General features: G+C 32.5%; 1 protein-coding gene across 1 annotated transcript; it reads left to right on the top strand.

Moving 5' to 3' along the window:
• The first annotated feature begins 200 nt into the window (after positions 1-200).
• On the top strand, positions 201-3224 carry LOC132951977 (forkhead box protein D1). The gene has a single exon (XM_061024067.1). The coding sequence runs from the start codon at positions 356-358 to the stop codon at positions 1679-1681; it is 1326 nt and encodes a 441-aa protein (XP_060880050.1). The 5' UTR covers positions 201-355; the 3' UTR covers positions 1682-3224.
• Positions 3225-16908: the final 13684 nt, after the last annotated feature.

Raw genomic sequence — 16908 nt, 5'->3', positions numbered from 1 at the left:
TAACGGTGACGGATTGGTGACGAAAAGGAGCGCAGAAATCGAAACACAGAAAACGTACATCACGCACACACACACATACACATATACGTGCGCGGGGGGAATGAAAATAAAACAAATTTGTATATATTTACGCACGTACGCTCGGCGGCGGCGGCGGCGGCCGCTTCGATGTTTGTGTATTTGTTGTTGTACCGCGGCGCGACCGGCTGGTGGTGGGGAGAGCGGCGGCGGTGCGTCGTAGGCGTACACCAATAATAATCGCGCGCGTATAGAGAATATAGGTACGTGTGTACTGCCGCGGACAACGCGTGTGCAGCGCTATCGTTATAAATTCATTCGCGAACGTACCGTCGTCATGTGCAGCAGGGCAGCCATCACCACGTCCGCGGACGATCAGCTGCAGCAGAGCTCGGAATCCGGCGCCGCTGCCGCAGCCGCAGACTCGTCGCAGCAGGCAAACCTTAACCGGTACCGGTTGCATCTTTACAATTACGCACTGCAGGCAGAACGGCTGCGGCTGTCGGGTGGATGGGGCGCTGTGTGCCCAGTTTATCCGGCAGCGGCCGCGGCCATCTACCAGCCACGGTTTCCCGTGGCGCTGTTCCACCCCAACGGCGGCGGCAGCGTGGCCGGTGGACTGCAGACGGCCGACGAGCCCAAGCCGCAGCACAGCTATATCGGACTGATCGCCATGGCCATACTCGGGTCGGCCGAGGGCAAGCTCGTGCTGTCCGACATCTACCAGTATATACTGGACAACTACCCTTACTTCCGGACCCGGGGCCCAGGCTGGCGCAACTCAATCCGGCACAACCTGTCACTCAACGACTGTTTTGTCAAGGCCGGCCGGTCAGCCAATGGCAAGGGCCACTACTGGGCCATACACCCGGCCAACGTGGACGACTTCAAGAAAGGCGATTTCAGGCGCCGGAAGGCCCAACGCAAGGTTCGTCGGCACATGGGCCTGGCTGTGGACGACGACGGCAACGACTCGCCAAGTCCACCACCACCTCCACCGCCACCACCACCACCGCAGATTCTACAGCAGCAGCACCACCATCACCTACACCATCATGTGCAGCAGCATCACCACCAGCAGTCACAACATCTGCACCACCAGCAGCAGCAGAGGTCACCACCGGCCTTGTGGCAGTCGTCCACGGCTGGTCACCCGCATCACCCGTTTTACTTCCAACCGGTCGTCCCGCAACCCACGGCTATTCTGCAGCAGCAACAGTCGGCGGCGATCTTGGTGCCTGCCAGGGCACAGAAGCGGCAGTTCGACGTTGCGTCGCTGCTGGCGCCAGACCCGCCGAAGCGCATGTTGCAGCAGTTGCACCGGAACGACCCGATGATGGCGCTAACCGCGACCACCGTTGCCGGAAGTAGCGACGACGACGACGAGACGATGACGTGTGGCGGCCGGAATAGCGTCAGTGGCGTCTGGGAACCGGCGGGCCTGCTGCAGCGGTACTACGAGCAGCAGCTGCAGGCTGCGCACCGGCTGCACGCGTTCCGACAATCATTGGGCCTGCAGAGGATGATCGGAGGTGGCCCGTGGCCCACCGTCATCGTTCAGGACCGCAACCAGACGCCCACGCCACCTTCGCTGCAGCCGTACGCCGAGGCCACCACCCCGACGCCCGACGATGCCATCTGCAAAACCGAACTAGTCGACTGAGGTAAACGCTACCGTTTTCCGATTTTTTATTATAATAATATTATATAATATTGTGTATTGTATTGTATATATACTAATTACTAAATAGTAAATATACCTACGCCTTCGTTTCGTTACGGACTTGCCTGCGTCAACGTTATTGCGTTCGATATTACGATTTACAATTTCTTTTTAAAATAAAGTCAAACAGCAGATTTTACGTAAGCCTAACCTAATTTGTCTACCGTACATACCTAATAATATATTTAATAGGTACAAATCCATATTTTATGGCTAGTATTAGTTTATATTTTATGTACATAAGGTATTCGCGTAGGCCTATCTCGTTTCTGGTTAGTCGCTTTTAAAAACATATAAAATATACCTACCTACATAAATATATATTATAATGGATATATGAAAGATTTATTTCCAACTTATGGTAAACTGTGCAGTGGCGCAATTTTAATGAAAAACTTGGGGTGCCGAAGCACATTATTGTTTTTAAGTTAGTCCGCACAAGTTGAATAATTATGAAGGTGCTAATTTCAAATTTGGGAATGCAAATCACCCCAAGCCCTTTCAAATTACGCCTATGCAACGGCGTTTAATTCGTAATCTTCATCTACGGTGAACGAAATTAATGTATTTATAATATGTATATTATAAAAAGTATAGGTCGCTACGCTTAAAATTTCTCCGACCTGCAGTATAATATTATATATTATCGTAATATCTTTCACCCCGTATAATATTCACTAAATCAAATTTTATTCGCTATGATCATTAGTGATTCATCATCATTCACATCTTGATCGTTTTTCTCCCCATGATAATGATATATATAGTATTATAATTTCTAATATATTATGTAGGTACATTTATGTAGATAGCGTATATCTATAAATATAAAATATTATAAAATTTAAATTGCTATCTCACGATGGGGTGTAATATATAGCTGGTGGTGGTCGATGGGTGAGTGCATTACGCATGTAATATCATTTTGACCAAAAAATTAATTGTCTGTATTGAAGACTGTCATTTATACTGCATGGGAAATTATTTGTACCTACCTATAGGTCAGCGATACGATAATATACTTATGACTCTGACGTGCTTGTAATTTGATTTTATTAATTTTTGACTGTACGTACAAGTAAAGTACTAAATTAGATAATAGGTATGTACGCTATACCCATATCATTATCTTTTTAAAACTATAGAGTCCATTGTTAATTATATTTATATTATATGTGATTTAATGTTATTATTTTATTTTTTCAATTGAAACTGCAGTAGTGCAGTACATTACTTTGTACAGTATATAATTAATTAATTTACCTATAAACTAATTAATACTTATTCGCCCATACGATCTACGCCCATAATAGGTATATATATAAGTAAATATAATATAATTGTCCGAATATTAAAACTAGGTATCTATATATATAACCCTTTTGGGAAAAATTATATTATATATATTGTGTTAAACGATGTTTAGATTATCAATAATATAGAGCAATGTTTTGAATCGCAATAAATTAGTTAAACATCTAAATATTATTTTGTTCTTATAAATCATGTATATAAAGTTATATAATATTGTGAAAAATGAATAAGTCATCATCAGTAAAATTGATCGATATATACGTGTATATTATATTATATCTATATGCCGACGTTTAAGATTGATTATTATTATTATTATTTATTAATAAAACAACATGAAATTATACTGTTATTACGTTAATAAATATTATCTTTTGTATATAAATGTATTAAAAAATGATACAAGTCAAGTCCTGTTATACTAACTAACTATATATATAACATTAATTTGCAGCAGTAGGTATATAGCCATAAATCTGTGCCAACCCATATATATATAGTGTGTGAAAGTGTGTGAAAATTCTCATGTCGCGTCATTCATGGCGCCCGCGAGCCGTTTTTAAAACTGCGATAAGTGCGACCAAAATTGTATTGTGCGTATATATAATATATATGGTTTATATTTTTACTTGGTCTGCGTGGAAGGAAGGTGGAACGTGGTCGACAATAACGGTCATGAATTAAATTTCCAAGTGATGCCGACACGAAACAATAATAATAATGATAATATATATTATTATTGAGGTACCTCATCTACAGTATATAATATTGTACCTAATATACTTACCTATATAAGGTATATAAACTGCACGCGCGTACTTATACATGAATTCGTAGGGTTTTTGGCTACCGTCAAAAATCATAATTATTATATAATGTATTATTGTTATATCGTCGACTACCGCTGCTGCTCAGCTGACAATAAATGAGTACCTACTAAAATATTAAAATATTATATAAACAATGATCACCTATACGATACAAACGTCACCGATCATCTACGAATGATGTACTGGTGTATATATAATTAGAGATATTTATTTTAATTATACTGGAATAATAATAATTACAATTTATTGTTTTACTCTCGCAAAAGAGGCTCTTCACAATCGTCAATCCGCATAATATACTCAATACCTTTACTTATATATAGAAAACATAGATGTGATGCAGATCATTGCGTTATACAGGAACCAGGTACTTATATAGGAATATAATATTGGTCTAAGTCACCTATATATTCTATGATTTAGAAAACATTTTTCACTATTCGATGCATTGTACAAAGTACAAAATATTATTTAATTAATTATTAAATTAAATGAGTAATCATTTATGTGCAGAACATTTTATACTATTATTATAATCTGTATAGGTTATATTATATGAGTTGGCGTCTTATGCACGTGTGCTATATTATAGTAAAATTATATTTGCTGAGGTATATTATATTATAGCTAGGGATATAGGCGTTTTACCTATATATAATATGCATGTGTACACGCCGACAAACAACGTACGTATATAATTTATTTATTTTGTTACAATTTAATTTTATATTTTGATATTCTTACTATTGGTTCATGTTTGAACAAACATAAACTTAAAAAAAAATATATATTTTTGGTCTAACAGTTTTTTTTAACTTTTGAGAAAAGTTGTTTGTATATACTAAAACTACAATATATTTTCTACTTCGATAAGAATTAGATATTGACAAATATTGGTTTTGAAATAATTTAAGAATGATGATCTTTACAATTATAACTTATAGGTAAAATATTAAATACCATCATATAGCGAAGCATTTACTCAAACTGTTGTGTTCAAAAATATTATTTTTTTATTTACAATACCAGCTTGTGTTTTTTTTCATTAGTTATATTGTGTTATTATATTTACGAATATCAAAAGAGTGTCCCAAACGGGCAAAGCAATATCTTATAAGTTAAAAATATGAAAATATACTTACAGGTTTCACGATATAAGTATATATAACACTATGATAGGTATCTATGCGCTAAATGTTGTGTTATATTTTATAGTTTTGGTGTACAAAATATAATATTAATGTAACAGCCAACTTCCGGACTGCTGCAAGTCAAACAATATATGTATATTATATTTCTAAACTGTCAAAACAACCGTTAAAAATACAATCATCGTACTAATAATAATATATTATTATATTGTATAATACAAGTATATTCGTATAAACAAATGTATAATTGTCACAGAGATCAATCGCAACGTATGGTAATTCAAAAAATAATAAAAAAATAAGAACTACATATTGTCATACATCCATCCCATCGCATCACATCGATTATAAAGCATTAAAACAAGCGATGCAATTATATAGACTATCGGTGCGTAATATTATGGGTATATATTGTTAAATTTTTATTCATATTGCGATGTGAAAGTGAGATACCTCGTACTTATATATTGTATACATGAATGTTTCTCATTGCATATGTTGATAAATTGTCTTTCGTGAAACGTATAGGTAATATTTATATTTGGATAGTGTATGTTATAATTTAATATTATTAAGTATATATATAGATAATGTGTGTTGCACAACTCGAGTGCAAAATATAATTTACGCAATATTATATTTATTATGCTTAGTAGGTTACAGCTTATATTTTTTCTATCTGGAGTATTTGCCGTGTAAAGTTTTGAATATATTATATTTATGTATCTATGGTATATGGATACATATTATATTTGCAGTGTATCCACCCGTATAACACCCACACTACATAATCGCTGTTACATAATATGTCGGACAACTCTTATTATATTATTAATTCCTAACTAAAAATATAATCGGATTGAAAATATTTTATCTCGTGGCGAATATATACGACTTAGGTACATTATTACGATAGTAGGTATAGGTATATTATATTAATACAAAATTAAAAATAATTCAATATTTTTTTTTAATTGCATTCCAATAAAAACAAACTTACCGCACATAATATATGCATAGTGCATACCCTGCCTTCATAAATATAGGTATAATAATAATAATAATAATAATAATAATAACAACAAACAACCGTCAAGACCTCCGCTATATAATATTATGTGTAGGTATGCATTTTTCTTTGTCCGGTACGTTTTTTTTTTTTTTGAAACCGTTTTATTTATTTAACCGAATGCCTTGCAAGAGAATTTTAACAGTATATACCATTTACTCTTAACGGATATAATATATTACACTAACCGAAGCTATACATGAATCATTACAATAACATAATAATAATCGCGGCCACTATATTATAAAGAGAAAACTATAATATGGTAAAATATAAAATAACATAAATCGTAAATATTTAATATTTCTATACCTATCAGCTAAATATTTATTCACATATTATTATAACATTATTGTAACGGATTCAAACCCAAGTTCTATAGTTGTTTTATTTTAGATTTTTACACTATTATATCTATATTTTTTTTATTAATTTTGAACTTTTAACTGTACTTATAACAATACAATACAATATATATCTATATAGGCAATATTGGGCTCTCAATTTGTTTTTAATTATGTTAATGTACCTATAGAGTATAGACACTCATCAAAAGAATCTAAAATAATAGTAAGTATTTTCAGTATATAATATATATTATAATAAATATTATATAATTAAAATTTCGTACCTATTTGGCTTTATTAATTAATTGTATTTTAATATTTTATAATGTATATTATATCCGTATGGAAAATATTTCAATAACATTTCTTGTGTATGTGTACTGTGTTTGAGTGGATGGTATCAAAGATTTTAGATTTATGACGGAAATCGAACAATTTTTTTTTTATATAATAGTAAAATAGGTGAAATTAGTTTTTTTATTTATAATTTATTTTGTTTTTTACGGTTGCTATTGGTTCTCGGGCAGATTAAAACTGTAAAAGCATGCATCGAATCGTTGCGTTTATGGTTTCGTTTATTGGTTTACGTCAGGTAGGACAGCTATGAATTATAATATAGGTAAATGTATTACTTCGATTTAATCATTATTATGATTTCAATTGATTTATTATTTTTGACGTGTTCATAATAGCGGTACAATCATCATATGCTGCAATGGACCATATTCTGCGAAATTTTTTAGGAATCATAATAATTTTGTTTATTTAATATTTACAACTTAGTAGTAAATTCATCATGATATAATCCTTTAACTCAAGTTATTTATATATTTATAATATATATAATCTTTAGATTATCTTTCTGAAGCGAAAGCGATGTAATAAATATTCTTTTCCCGCCGTATTGCCGTAACAAAACAAAAAATTGATTTAATTTGGTAAAAATCGTATTATTTATTTTGCAACTATTTCAAATTTATCATCGTATATAATATTATTATGTTATAATGTTACAAATGTAATTTAAGCATTGCAGTGCTCCTGTCATTAATTTTGTCTCGCAAATACGCTACTGCATGCCACTGCCACTACCATGCACTATATACACATACCTATAATATATTATACATATATTAAATAATATATAAATATAGCTATAGTCATATAGGTAGGTACCTATTTTATTCGTTATAGGTTAGGTGCTCACATTGATATTGTTCACTCATTGCTGTATAATAATAATAATTATTATTATTATTGTTTATGTTGTGTGCGGACGCGTAAACGCCAACAAAAAAAAAAACAACAATATAATCATAACGGAATCATTTTTTTTCATTATTTCGTTATTAGCGGCTACAGTTTGTATACACTGGTATGTAACACCTCAAGCCCTCGACTTCGAATAATAATGGGTACGACTTATTATATTTATAGAGAGAGAGATTAGAGAGAGAGAGTGCGTTGTATGTAATTGTAATGTACCTATTATGAACAGTCGGTCGCGCGGACATAATGATTTCGCGGGGATCAAACAGCGTCATCGTCGAGTTTAAATAATGATGAGGACCGACTTGGGGTGACTACCTATATAGTATTATTTTATATTGGCTGCATACTTGTATATATATATATTACGTAGAGAGGTACTTCTATATTATACACTCGTCGAGACGTCACAATATATTTTGTTATACAATTCACAAAGTGTAACAGAAAAAACTGACGAATATAATTTTATAAAAATATTTACCTATAACTGTGCGCGTGACAAAACTTTTGTAATATAATATACGTAATCAATTATTATTTTTTAAAATTTACATGGTAATTAAAATGATTTTTCTTTTCCATTGTAATTATTATACCTGTTATGAAAGACATTTTAAAATATTGATATTAGAACAAGCAGAGTCAGTATATATTTTACTTCACGACAATTATTTCTGTTACACTCTGTATTTATATTATAATATTATAAGAATGGGAGTGTATAGCATGTTGAATAATATTATAATATATCCAGATCGACGCGCCGGGACAATCGACGCGATTTATGAAATTATAAGTCGCACAATAATTACAATAACAATAAGATATATAATATAATCGCTATAACGACACACGCACACGCTGTACACTCTCGAGTATGTATATATACGCTTAACCGCGGTATATAAGAGGGGTGCAAAAGATTGTGTACACGCGGGTGGTATAATAATATACAATATACGCGTATTATATTCTACGTTCGATGGGAAGAATAACTATAGCCGACCATAATATATTAATCGAATATCAATGGTTGTGTATAATATACAACGTGATTTTTTTTAAAGGTTAATTTCAAAATAATATGATCTTTGCAAACGGCATATGATGTTTAAAAAGTCCTAAAATCACATTTTTAATAGATTAATGGAGGAAACGGGGGTGAGCATGCTTGGCGAATCGCACTGCATACAATACGCATGCAATGGACATGACCTACTCGCTGTGCGGTGCAGTGCAGTGCACGGTGCGCGTCGTATTTGGTAGCAACACTATACCATAACATAATACGCGGACGTTAATTTGCAGCGGGCCGCGAGTTAAAAGTCCCGCGGAGAACGGCGCTCGCGGCACGCCCCCCGCGCGAATTAACAATAATAATACGCGTTCTCGCGCGACCACTGGTCCAGAAATAAAAAAGCGCGCGCGCCGTAACGGTGGTTTCCGCGGCGGTCCCGCGGCGCGCGCTCGCATGTATTATTGTATATACTTATTCGCGTATTACTTCACACAATATAATAATATAATAATGTGTATACCATCAAACATATTATATTATTATGCGTACAGCGTGTGTTATTAGCGATATGTAATTGTTAATATTTTATGATATATTATTATTATTATTATTATATTGTGCTCGACGACGACGTTAATAATACCTATGTGATTGCGCGGTGCAATCAGCGGTGGACGCTTATATAGGTTGCTTGCAGCCGCTTCGCTCTCGACCACGGACCCGACTAGTAGTACCTATATGGTTTTTTGATTTAAATAATGATTGTTAATTGTTTCTCATCGATTTCGTTTGTCTGGCTCGCGAGGTTTTTAGTATTTTTACTCACTCGACGTCTGGCGTCCACATATACGAGATATTATATTATTATATGAAGTGATTCTCGAAGCGCACGCTCACCAGAAAACTAGTAAACTATAAATAACGAAAATTGATGATAGTTATTGTATAATACTTATGTGTTTGATGTTTGAATATCCAATGTCGAAATGTCTTCAACATTTGAACTTCGATCGCTCATAAAAATTATTATTATTACTTCCGTATATATAGTGCATTCGTGTATAGAGAAAGAGAATACAGACAAAAACAGGAAATATAGTGTATAGTTGATGAATGATTAGTATTTCCAATTTGACCCAAATTGTTCAATCTGTTTTGCTACTAATAAAATTGCCTACACACCACGATTTTATTTTCAGTTCGGGATAAAACCAAAAACACGAACTGGGCCTGAATAATTTGATTTTGTTAATTTCAAATTTGTTCATCGGTCTTCAACATAGGTACACTATTCGTTTTATTTGAACGGGTAATATACCTACGGTTATAATAAATTGTTACTAAAACTTATATATAGGTATATGTGTATGATAAAGTAAGAAAGACAATATTTTATACCACAACAATAGGGCGGTTGATCTTTACGTCCTCGAAATTATCGAAAACAACCATTGGAGCGCATCATGTATAATGTATTCATAGTTTTCTCTTCGATTGCGCATGTACTTATACCCAACTTTATATTTTATAACTATATATAAAAAGTTTTCGTTAAATAAATACATTTATAGTCTTTTATTTTTAATCTTACCAACCGTTCAATCACTCAGAATCGGAAATCGCCACATACAGTGTGAAAAAAAGCATTTTCACTTGAGGGAATTGAAAAGGAAACGGATTCGTTGTCAACAGACCAAGCCATGTGGAAGAACGAATCCAATTTCGTAGAATCGGTAGGATTTTGTTATTAAATTTATTATAAAAGTTATAATATGAACACTAGCTATTAAGGATAGGTAAAGTTAGATGTTGGCTTAAGTGTGATATACTGATATGTGAAATGTTATTACTAGGCTGTAGTCTTAAGTTTACTCTTTAAATATTACCAAAGAATATTTTTCTACAAAAAACTAAGCTTTTTATATTATGGCTCCTCCTTTAATTTAAATTAAAATATACAATCATTAGAAATGCATATTGTGCTATATTATAACAATAACATTTTCCAGTAAGCTAAATAAAAGAGACTGATAATAGTAGATGCCTACATATTATAGAATATAGAAAATAGATAATTTAATACCTGCACTATGAAATAATATTGGTCACCTTAAAGTTTAGATTAAAATAAATTAACTTTTAACATACAAGTTATGAATAAAATAAAATAATTTTTTAATAAATCATAAATAAAACATAGTCATATAAAGAACTATTACATGTCTATAATATGTGTATAAGTACATATACCTACTTTAAAATCACTTTTTTTTAAATAGCTTCATTAAAATTTTAAATTAAAGTAAGGAGGACGGAGTGGCCGAGCGGACTATGGCGTTGGTTGCGACGCACACCAGCGCTGGTTCGATACCTCGGTCGCGGGCGGCATTTTTCTTCGGGCAAGTCACGCGCGGTGCTCGGAGAACAAGTGCCGCCATCCCCCACCCGGGCATGGTAGATACCTACGAGAGCCCAAATCAAAAATTCTGCCAAAACAAACACACACGTGTAAACAAATCTACAGTACCCTCCCCTACAATACCACAGGTTAATGACCTAGTAGTTGAAGCCTTAACCCTAATAAAAAAAAAAATTAAAGCAAATAATTATTTCATATAAATGTTTGGAATAAGAAAATAACATTTATTCTAAGATATTAAAAAAAGAAAGTTATAGGTAGACTAAATAAACTGTTTTTATTCATTTTTTTACACTGAGAATAACAAATTAAATTATCGATTTAATTTTTGTAAACTTCGCAGTCAACGTGGGTTTATAATTATTATAGTGCATAATTAATAACAATACAATTTAAAACACTCTTGTTGTCACATAAATTATATAGGTACACGTTTTTTTTAAAATTAACTTAAATATAATTTTTAATTCAATTGTTATTGATGAACTGCAAACAACAATAATCAGTAATAATAAAATATGATTTTATTAAGTCAATTTTTGTACCTGTAGGTACCGCGTATTTTATTTTTAAAAATACAATAATTCAATATTAATGTAATTATTTCAGATTTTTATTCACATTAAGATTATGGAATAATTCAATAAATTCAAATTGTAAAATAATATAATTATCATTGTATACAATAAGCAAACACATAGGTAATTAAAATAAATATGAACGTGATTTTCAAACAATAATTGGCGATGAGTGATGATTATATACATTCTCTTCTCGAAATGTCTGTGGTTGAGCTATTTCATCTAGTTGCGTTCGATACTTCCAACTTCGATGTAGGTACCTATTGTAGTAGTAAATAGTATAGTACGTAAGTAATTATTAAAATTGTTATAAGTAAATATTATACTTTTACGATAAAATAAACAGGTAAATAGACAACAACGAACTTTACAATATATTTACATTCGTCGTCGTGGTCTACTAGTTATGTTTGTAAAGTCGTGATGATTTGATGTTTAGTTCGTAATCCTACATAGGTATACATAAACGTTAACAGTACGTCACTACGTCAGCATTAGATATCATTACTTGTTTTTCGCCAAATAAATGTTTTACTGCAGCTAGTGCTCGGTTATTAATTATTATTTATATTTTTTCATCAAAACAGTTACTGCAGCGCCGGGTTATTGCAGATTTGTCTGGTTCAACAACCCACACACACACACATGAATAAACTTCCCTAGTAAATTGCAGCCAATGTGCATTATTATCATTATATCATTATATCATATTATTATTTATTATTATATTAGCCCACTACACTAAATCGGTAGTCCTCGAGTTTATATATACCCTTTAATGCTGTCTACGGCGGGGAGGTTCACCCTTTTTATTTGTACTTCACACTTCACACTCTCTCGACAAATAAGTACACTCTTACACATAGAATAATATATACTATGATACTGTGCCCATATAGGTAATAATATACGCGCCGAGCAGGATTTAAAAAAGAAATTTCTACAACGTCGCGAGTCGTGACCACGTTTGTAGATATTCTATTATTTACTTGTATATCATTTAAAGTTAAATTAAGCACTTAGAAAATACGCTCGTCATCATTCAAATGTCGAGATAACGCTACCTGCACAATGCACATGTGTACTATACACGACCTGCTGTGTATCTATATGTACATATTATTATAATATTATAATATGTATACTGTGCGTAATAGCACGCACTGCCGTACCTACGTTTTAATAACAAGATGGTTAGGTTTTCGAGCGTTTATTTTCTTCGTTTTAATGTACAAACTTAGCACGCAACATCCGGACCACATCAATCATAATATATTATAATATGTATATGTATAGTCACATAATATTATTTATATTAAAGTGTGAACTTCTGAAAGTGGCACAATAATATTGGCTACATTTTTATCGTGGACCGCGGGATGGCTTAGAGACTATTAATAATCAGTCATGCGATACTTTATACTAAATTTAGATACTTGTAATTTGAGTATCATTATAGATACTCAATACTTACATTTTATGTACTTAATACTCTATAGTCATCGATACATTTAAATAACATTCAATAGGTAGGTACGTCTAATATAGGTATATATTAAAAACATGAAGATATGGGTACCCATAATAATATTGTATTGATAAAAAAGCCTGTTTAATAATTTAAGCTACAAATCACTAATTCGTAATAATAAAAGATAACTAATATTTTTTAATCGAGAATATTATGAATTAAGTTTGGACAACAACTTCGACTCAGTTACTGAGGCCATTACAGCCTGTTACCTACTGTATGGGAGGGTGCGGTTGGTATCTGTGCAAGTATTTGTCACTAAAAACCCGGGTGGACACCCATCCGGGAATTATAGTGACACCATACGGTGCGTACACTCAGAACACGTTTTCGTGACTGAATACAAACTGAAATTATATTCTAGTAACAAACGCAAAAACTATTAAATTTAAAGGCAGAGGAATTTGCTGCAAGGCTTCGGCAGCAGTTTTCAGAGGCGAGTGATGACAAGGCATATGAGTAACGAATTTTGTTTTGTGAATTTGGACTTTCAAAAATCTTATAGTTCCTTCCCTATTAATCAAAGAAAATTAATATATTCGAAATTCCGAGAAAAACTTTAGAACTTCAGTGTATTTATTTTATAATCAATACTCATGATGCAAAACGTCTGCAGTTTATTTATTTATACATTTTAATAAAATCATAATAGGTATAAGTATAGCGTATTTTCACTATTTTCTTTTTATTATTATTATTATTATTATTTATACTTTATATTATCTTGTTGTGGTAAGTCCCTGGTAATGTTATGTTCAAAACTTGAGTGTATGAAATAATATAATACGAACTACTAATTAGTAATTTCTATGGAATACGTTCATTTATGGATAACTCAAGATAAATGGTGCAATCATAACGTTTTGTCCACAAATCTTCTAGGTCTAGCCTAAGACCTAAGGTCTTTTTTTTTTCAGTTTCAACCGACGACGCCGTGGGAATTACTTTCGTATTACTTCCGCGACGCCGCCATCGTTTATTTGACATCAACAAATAATTATACATACATAAATGGGGGTTGACGGGGCAATATCCCGACTAAGCGCCTAGTTCGTACATGACATTTTATACATTTCATACATTACGTTTTACATTTTGCCTTCCTGACGCCTTCTAGGGCCGACCGGAGTCCGTCACCCTGGCAGTCTCGTTCCTGTCCGTCCATTTTAGCGAGCCGACCGGAGTCCGCCGCCTTGGTAAGGCCTAAGGTCTAGCCTAAGCATTTCTTAGGTCCTAAAAATTAATTCTATGAGTTGTAATAAACTAAATAATATTTTAAAAATTAATAGTTCATTCCCAACAAATAAAAAATCACTCACGAAAATAAAAAAACGTTGAACAGAAAATACAATAATTTATGGATAACTATAATATCTGAAGTGAATTTCGGACGTTGGATATCATTGCATTTTAATGCTTATAATCTTAATTTTTGAATAATTATTTTTAAAGTTTTAACTAAAAAATATTCACAATTTTCCATTAATTGTTAGAACTCATAAACGAATTGTAAATTATAATTAAAATACATCTTGTATCCTTGTATTATTATATTGATTATTGTTGCTAAGTATTTTTAACTAACATAGTTGTAGGGAAGAAGGATAAAAGTCATCTATTAATATTATTCTGACACTAAAAGTATTTTACTAACTCGTCCATTATAGGTAAGCTCTCAGGGTTGACAATAAATTCATCCTAGGAATAAATAAATCGCGCACGACTTGTTACAATAATGTACAATATTAATTGACTAGACTGCAATATATCGTCTTATAATAATTTACTTTGTGAGAGCGTTAAAGAGGTTATACAATTAGTGAGGTTAGATATACATTTCCATAACATAATAATAATGCTGATGATATAATATTAATATGGTAATTGCCAGTATAACATAACATTATCCTAAGGAAAATGTATTGTAAATGGTATTCAAATCGGCGTATATGATAATATATTATTATATTGTTAAAACGGTGGATGTTTTAATTAAATTACTAAGTATATAATTGAAGCGTATATAATTCTAAGGAAACTCATCCCTTTTGCATATAACGATGGTCGTTATTACTTATTATTAATAATAATATTTTATACTAAATATTCGTAATAATTATTTCGTAAATTCTGTTCCCTATATAATATTTATTTTATTGATACATAAATGTCACGTGTGTGTATATAGGTTTATAAGATCCATCCAGCCGTAACTTCATATATTGTAGTCATACATAGTTTTGGTAATGACAATAATGCATGTACAATGTACATTGTATACACTATACAATATAACTACCAATTATTGATAAATGCAAGTACATAACATATGGATATATATATATAATTATATCTGGTGTTAAAATTGTACTTGGCGGTGAAGCAGGTGATGTAAGTACAAAGTTTATTACATATATTATTCACTATTTTATGTAACAGTATATTGTGTGGCAAGGGTTGGAAGTGAGTTATTTCAGTTACGACTCACGGGCGACGTGTGCGGCACTGAAATTGCCTTCCCGCACAAGCCACACATACTATTTTTTGTCACGAATTTGCGTTCATTGATCGAAGCAAAGGTAATGCAAAGATCTAAGCAAAAACTAGACTTCTACTATAGTGCCGGTTGGTAAAGTGGAAATCCCCTAGAATACATATCACGCGTATCCCCTGCACAACCAGACACTGAAATCTATACCACGGTCCTTACAAAACATATACTTTTGGTTACATCTTATATTCATATTATAACCGCCTTGCATGGCGCAGAAACTTTTTTCTTTCGTTGAATAATCTAATTGTTGCATAGATCCATGCATAGTGAATTTTCGTTTACCGTGATCAATAGTTATTGATTACTATTGATTAGTGATTACATTTTTTTATTCTTATTTTATTTTAATATAATAATAATTATTTAAATTGAAATGTTTATCATGGTCCTTAAAAAACATACACTTTTGGTTACATATTATAACCTCCATGAATGCCATAAAACCAAATTATTTCATAAAAGTGTTTTCGTAGAATAGTTTGGTTGTTGCATAGATCCCTGCATTACCTTTGCTGTGATCGATAAACGCAGAGGCATGACAAAAAATAGTATGTGTGGCTCGTGCGGATTTCAGTCTTAGGTGTAATGCGGCCGTCACCCGAGACTGAAATAACTCACTTCCCGGCACTGGCACACAGTATACTATTCCATGTATAATATATATTAGTATATTACAATTTACAGTTGTTTTTATATTTTCCAATATCAGATAAGAACAAAACAGTAATAATCACTTTTATAAATATTTATTGTATTAAACACTTTTAAATACTATCGATGTAATTACATATATTTTCTTAACCTCTAATACCCCATTATAGATTCACTAGCTGTTCATTGTGCTTATATCTGTTCTAACGTCTAGATATTTATTTCAAACAAATAATAATATAAATAGTTTCTTTCGATTTTATTTTCTTAGGTTCTTATATACTTAACGTTTTATACATATTTGATAACATTGACGTATTTCAACAATTCAAATAAATAATTATACAACGTTGATGATGGCCAACTAAGTTCACTTCTAAATGCCAATAATTTTTACTGATTTTTTGTAAGCATATGATAATAATAATAT

The sequence above is a fragment of the Metopolophium dirhodum genome, chromosome 9 (genome assembly GCF_019925205.1).
Source record: "Metopolophium dirhodum isolate CAU chromosome 9, ASM1992520v1, whole genome shotgun sequence".
Taxonomy (NCBI): domain Eukaryota; kingdom Metazoa; phylum Arthropoda; class Insecta; order Hemiptera; family Aphididae; genus Metopolophium; species Metopolophium dirhodum.
This window is presented reverse-complemented; position numbering and strand designations above follow the sequence as displayed.

What these genes read in the sequence shown, in the direction of transcription:
- LOC132951977 (XM_061024067.1), top strand. Translation starts at nt 356, where the DNA reads ATGTGCAGCAGGGCAGCCATCACCACGTCCGCGGACGATCAGCTGCAG.